General features: G+C 60.3%; 1 protein-coding gene across 1 annotated transcript; it reads left to right on the forward strand.

Moving 5' to 3' along the window:
• Positions 1–1,846: 1,846 nt before the first annotated feature.
• On the forward strand, positions 1,847–5,432 carry LCAT (lecithin-cholesterol acyltransferase). Its single transcript, XM_009697021.1, has 5 exons — positions 1,847–1,998; positions 2,461–2,576; positions 2,918–3,013; positions 3,287–3,511; positions 4,810–5,432. The coding sequence occupies exons 1-5, from the start codon at positions 1,904–1,906 to the stop codon at positions 5,430–5,432; spliced, it is 1,155 nt and encodes a 384-aa protein (XP_009695323.1). The 5' UTR covers positions 1,847–1,903.
• Positions 5,433–6,203: the final 771 nt, after the last annotated feature.

Below are 6,203 nucleotides of genomic sequence, written 5' to 3' on the forward strand. Positions count from 1 at the left end.
TCGCCCATCCCCCTGGGCCAGGCATCCCGGAAAACCCCAGTGCCCTTGGGATTGGCGATAACCCCTCTGCCCCCAGAGGAACTCCCTTAATAATTACCTAATGTCCTCTGGAAGGCGAGGCAGAGCTCAGGGCTGTGTGCCGGGGGTGGGGTGCTGGCTGTGCACCCTCGGGAACCATCAGAGCAGCTCATCGTCCCGCTCTTCTCGTTGGCTGGGGAAGTCCTCTCTGCCCGCTCCCTGCCTGGGCTCTCCTATGCCAGGGTCCACTGGATGGCCGGATCCCCAGCCAGGTGCTTTGAAGGCAGGATTAGACCCTCCCTGTATCCCTGGGGAGACTCCATGGAGGTGAGGGAGCTGTGAAGCAGGTTGAGGGAGGCAACTGCTACATCTCCTTCCCCTCTCGCATGGGATGAGGCTTTCGGATGCTGCAGCCATGCCCCAGCACCCCTTGGCCATGCCCCTGCCACACTGTGGCTGCCATGGCAGGTGGGCTGGGGGTAAGGCATCTCCAGACCAGGTTGCCCTCGCACCCTGTGACAGGGACAGCACTGCGGGTCCCCAAAACACCTGGGCCCATGGACCCCGGGGTGCAGGGACACCTGAGGCTGGTGGGGTCCAGGGGAAATGGGGCCCGTCCTTCTCAGGTCAAAGATGCTCCTCGCCTGCATCCTTCAGCCCCCGTGACTCCCACCCCGCCGTGCTTGTGGGGTCCCACAGCCACAGCAGAGCTCAGGTCTGTGTCCCAGACCTCTACAGGGACTCGAGGACACAAAGCAGCTCATGGTGTCCTCAAGGGAAGCCCCTTACATGGAACATCTAGCAGACAATGCCTGCGGCAGCATTGAAGGTCCACGCTGTCCCCAGTTACGCACCGCAAGCCAGTCCTTGGGGCCATGGGATTTGTCACCCAGTGCTCCCATCCCACCAGGCCCACAACCACTGTCCCCTGCAGCCCCCTCACCTCCCATTCCCACCCCCAGGGCCAGCGCTGGCACCAGGAGCCAGCTCTTGGCTCCTGCACACTGGCTGGCAACGCTCTCCATGACATCTGCCCCCGGCACAGGCACATCTGTCCGGGTGGCACCAGGATGCATGTCCCATCCCTGCTGGGAACCACACTGAAGCTCCCAGAGGCAGACCAAACACCCTGGTGAGGGCTGTCCTCCATCAAGGGAGCCCGGGTCACGCATGTCAGACTGTGAACTTGCTTAAAACCATGCTGTGCTTACCAGACGCGCTATTTACACTGAGTTCCCGCAGGGTCCGGTTCCGTCTGGCACCGAACCATTTCAGAGACCTTGTTCAGCCTGTGCGGAGTTCAGGAAAACAGTGTGTGGGCCTTGGGAGTCAGCACCGGGATGACTTTCATCTCCCTGGGGATTCTGTGCATCCCCGAGCTGCTGGCTACCCCAGGACAAGGTGCCAAGCAGCACTGACTCCTTCCCCAGGCTGCAGTGAGCAGAGGAGGCTGGAAACCCAGCCAGGCGGGGGGAATAACCCAGGATGCTTCGTGCTGGTGGGGACTGGCAGGTTTGGGCCAAGGGTGGCAATTCTGGGGGTCACCCCATGGGAAAGGCAGCTCGAGGGGTCCCTCAGGATGTGTGTTCAGCATCGCTTCCGTGCTCATCCCACATCTTGACTCCTAGCATCCTCGCTCCTGCGTGGAGCAGGCTGTTCTCCAGGGATGCTGCTCCAGCAGGTCCCCAGGCAGCCCCGGCCAGGCAGCCCCAGGGGAGCCCTTCTTGGGGGGAGGTGGGGGGAAGTGCCAGGCTGGGCAGCCCCGCAGGGCCAGTGGGATGGGGTCTGTAGCTGGCTCAGCTCTCCCTCTGCGGTGCCTCCAGTGCCCGGGTGTCTCGGGAACCAGCTGGAAGCGAAGCTAGACAAGCCGGACGTGGTGAATTGGATGTGCTACCGCAAAACAGAGGACTATTTCACTATCTGGCTCAACCTCAACACCTTCCTGCCAGTGGGAGTTGACTGCTGGATCGATAACACCAGGTACCACTCACCCCCACCCCAGGAGCTCCCTGGGGAAATGACCTACCAGGGATCTCCCTCCTCCCTCCTCTCCCCCAGCCACAACCTGGCACACATGGAAAACCACAGGAGCATCACGGGACTGCTTGGGAACAGAGCCGGCTGGCTCCCGCTCTGAGCGCCCGTTCCTTTCCCATGTCCCTGCCACGTGCTCGTGCCCAGCCAGACTGTCCTCAGCACCCACTGGAGATGCTGCCACCCTGCCCGGGGCCGCAGGTTGACGGGGCTGCCGCAGCGCGCTCCATCAGAGCCTCCTGCCCTGAGATGCCGAGTGATCGGCACGGACGCTGGCTTGGCACCTAGTCCAGCTTCCCACCCACAGAAGGCTTGGAAATAGCTGCCCAGCTCCAAGCTGTCACCTAGTGATGTCCACCCCAGCCCGGGGACATGGTTCTTCTGCTACTTTCTGTCCTGTCCCCGCAGGGTCGTGTACAATCGAACCTCTCGGAAAATGTCCAATGCCCCGGGGGTGCATATCCGTGTGCCCGGCTTCGGCAAGACCTATTCCGTGGAATACCTGGATCAGAGCAAGCTGGCAGGTGAGAGGAGGAGAGGTGCGGGGTGTCGGGGATCCCACATGCTCCCTGCAAGTGGAGAGGTGTCCCCACGTCTGCAGTGGAGATGGGTTCTGCAGAGATCCCAGGTCACCGGGGAGTGAGGGACATTGTCCTGGGGGACCCACTCCCTTGGAGTGCTGGTAGGGACCACCCCGTCCTTGACCCCGGTGCACATGGGACGCATGGAGCCACCACCTCTGGCTGGAGCCACCAAGCGACAGGACTCACTAGAGAACATTGTGGCCATGACCAGGACCAGGGCGGAGAAAGGTTGACAGGAGAAGACCACAGACCTAATTCCCACCTGTTCTCTCTGCCTGTAGGTTACCTGCACACCCTTGTGCAGAACCTGGTAAACAACGGCTACGTGAGGGACCATACGGTTCGGGCAGCCCCCTACGACTGGAGGGTCGGACCCCGTAAGTCTGGGGTTTGTGGCCAGGCCACCCATGCAGGGAGGGAAGCAGGGTGGCTCTCACGGGCTGGATGAGGTGGTGTGGAGGAACCCCTGGACGGGGACGGCTGCCCATGATGGTGGGTGCTCAGCCATTCACAGTGCTCTCGGGTGAACGCATGGTGGCATTCATGCGGTTGCACCCACACCTCCCTCTGGTCAGGGCTCCTAGGGTCAGCCCTGGAGCCCTGTGGCCATGAGCGAGGTGGCCAAGAGCCGGTGTCCCTCTTCTCCGCAGAGGAGCAGCCCGAATACTTCCAGAACCTGAAGGCACTCATCGAGGAGATGCACGATGAGTACCAACGACGCGTCTTCCTCATCGCACACAGCATGGGCAACCTGAACGTTCTCTACTTCCTGCTCCAGCAGACACAAGCCTGGAAAGATCAGTACATCGGGGGTTTCATCTCCCTGGGTGCCCCCTGGGGAGGATCCGTCAAGCCCCTGCGTATCCTGGCGTCCGGTGGGTGACTCCTTGTGTGCAGCCGCCTCTTTGCTTTCTTTCCCAAAGGGGAGAGTGGGCAGGGAAAGGACACGGTGGTGGAAGAGGTGGGGGACAGAGGGCCGAGGGGTCTGCGGAGCCAGCCCTCATGCTCTGGTGCTGATGCCGCTGCATCCCGCGGGGCAGAAAACACCCCGGAGGTTCCTGCCACCGCCCCAGCGGCAGGAGAGCGGCCCAGGACATGATCTGGAGCTTGCTCTGGTTTCTACGCTTGGGGTTGGTGGGTTCGTGTGTATGGGAAACTGCTGTCAGAAGGGTCCACCTGCAGCCTGGCCATCCCCCTTCCTCCGCACTGGCTCCAGGAGTGCTCCTGGAAAGCCAAAACACCCATCCACAAATCTTGGGGCCAGAGAAGTAGCCCAGGGCATGTTCACCCCCTTCTCGCTGCCTCCCCGGACATCTGCACCACCTCTATCCACGCAGGAGAGCTGAGGCTGCTGGACCTTTGCTGCAAATCATCCATCTCTTCTGCAGCAGAGGACATGGAGGCTGGCCAAGTGACACCAAGGCTCTCCTGCACCCCTTGCTTGGATCTCCCCACATCTCGAAGCCCATCCCCCACAAGCTTTGCCGTCGTCAGGCTTTAATCTCCCTTCGCCCAGTTCCTCTTTAGTCTCTTTGCATCCCCAAAAACCGCAATCACTTGCCTAACGCTGGCAGCCCAGAATATCTACAAGTCACAAGCTGAGCCTCCAAAACCACACGGAATTAAAAATCACGTGCTTGAAGAGTTTAACATCTGGCCCCTTGTATGACCCTTACATGACCTCCTCTTGTTTTCCTCTGTTGCCACGAGGGCCAGAGACATTTTTAAGGCAATCTGAGACCGTTGCATGGCCTTAGGACTCCAGACCCACCAAAAATGCCAAGGCTTGCAGGAGACACGCAGGTTGGCCACTCGCTATTAGCATCGTCACCGGGCTCAGCTCACCTCCGTCCCTGCAGCCAGGCGTGGAGGTGCCAGGGTTGCAGGGAAAGTCCAGGGCTGGGTTGGCGAGGACCATCACTCGTCCAGGTTTGTCTGCGCTCAGCCTCTCCTAGCAGCTGGAGAGAAGTGTTTGGAAGGTTGCTCTGGATCTCGGCAGCCAGAGGGGTGAGGAGAGGACGTACGGTGGTGGGCAGGGCAGGGGTCAGCGAGGGGAGATCTGAGGTGGAACCGGAGCCCAGCCAGGAGAGAGCTGTGAGTCACTGCTGGAGGGGCACCGTTGGCCAGGGTACGTTTGGGTGCTGTTTGTGACAAGCCCTTGTGTGTCCCGCAGGTGACAACCAGGGCATCCCACTCATGTCCAACATCAAGCTGCGTGAAGAGCAGCGCATGACCACCACCAGCCCCTGGATGTTCCCAACAAGCCTGGCCTGGCCCGAGACGCACATTTTCATCTCCACGCCCTCCTACAATTACACCTACCGGGACTACCAACGCTTCTTCACCGACGTCAACTTGGAGGACGGCTGGTACATGTGGGAGGACATGAAGGACTTGCTGAAGGGCTTACCCCCTCCTGGGGTGGACATCTATTGCCTCTACGGCACAGGCTACCCCACCGTGGAGACTTACATATATGACGAGCGTTTCCCTTATGAGGACCCCGTGGACATGATTTACGGTGACGGGGACGACTCCGTCAACACGCGCAGTCTGGAGTTGTGCAAGCGCTGGCGCGACCAGCAAAAGCAGAAGGTGCATGTTCAGGAGCTGCGAGGCGTCGACCACCTTAACATGGTCTTCAGCAACCTGACGCTCAGTTCCATCAACGAAATCCTACTGGGGAGCCCGCAGGAGCAGGGGGAGCTGGGGCAGGTGAGATCCAGCCCAAAGGCAGGGAAGAGGGGGAAGATCCTACCTGGGCGCAACGTCCTTAAGGAGCCCAAGAAGAACTGAAAGGAAGGAGGGCCAGCTTCCCTCCGTGCTGGTAGCCACCACGAGCTGCCGTGCAGGGGAGCAAAGGACTCAGGGCTGAGTTTGGAAGGAAAAGGAGCAAGACCAACAGCTCAGGTGGATGGGCTGGCACCCACTTCCACACTGATTGGTTTTTCTTTCGGGAACGGCGATTAGTTATACTTCAGAGGCTTGTCATTTCCCACTAGTGGGTGGATAATTAACCGCACTGCCAGCTCATTAACATCACACTTGCGATTATGGCATATTCACAAGTCCTCGTCGCTAGCAAGCCATGTTTAGTCACTTTAGAGGCTGTGGAGCCCGCGGTGGCGTAGCATCTGCTCACTTGGGACGGAGCAACTCGTGTAACGAGCGCAGGCTTTGACTTACCGGGGCGGTCACGGAGGCGGCACGGGGGTGGCACGGCGGGTACGGCTTGCAAGAGCACCTCTGCCAGCTGCCGGCGTGCAGACAGCGAGCTAGGATCCTCGGGCTAGACTGACTCGAAATCAGCAGATTTACAAAATAAAAAACACACTTTGCTTCTGAGCGCTGAGCCTGCCTTGTCCTTGCCCAGCGGGTTAGTAAAGCCGGCCGTAACGGAACACTGAGATGCCCGCTGCACAGCGGCACCCCAGGAGCCGGGAAAAGCCACGTGCTGGGTGATGCAACTGGGGATGGCGATGCAACCAGGGCTGGCGATGCAACTGGGCTTGGTGACATGACCAGGGCCGGCAACATGATTGGGGTGACGGTGTGATTGGGGTCGGT

Source organism: Cariama cristata, unplaced genomic scaffold (assembly GCF_000690535.1).
Source record: "Cariama cristata isolate BGI_N322 unplaced genomic scaffold, ASM69053v1 scaffold23623, whole genome shotgun sequence".
In the NCBI taxonomy this organism is placed as follows: domain Eukaryota; kingdom Metazoa; phylum Chordata; class Aves; order Cariamiformes; family Cariamidae; genus Cariama; species Cariama cristata.

Bases quoted from the DNA above. Each gene is read 5' to 3' on its own strand.
- LCAT (XM_009697021.1), top strand. From the start codon at position 1,904: ATGTGCTACCGCAAAACAGAGGACTATTTCACTATCTGGCTCAACCTC. The intron at 2,577-2,917 runs GTGAGAGGAGGA...CTCTGCCTGTAG, and splicing joins GGATCAGAGCAAGCTGGCAG to GTTACCTGCACACCCTTGTG. The intron at 3,512-4,809 runs GTGGGTGACTCC...TGTGTCCCGCAG, and splicing joins CCTGCGTATCCTGGCGTCCG to GTGACAACCAGGGCATCCCA.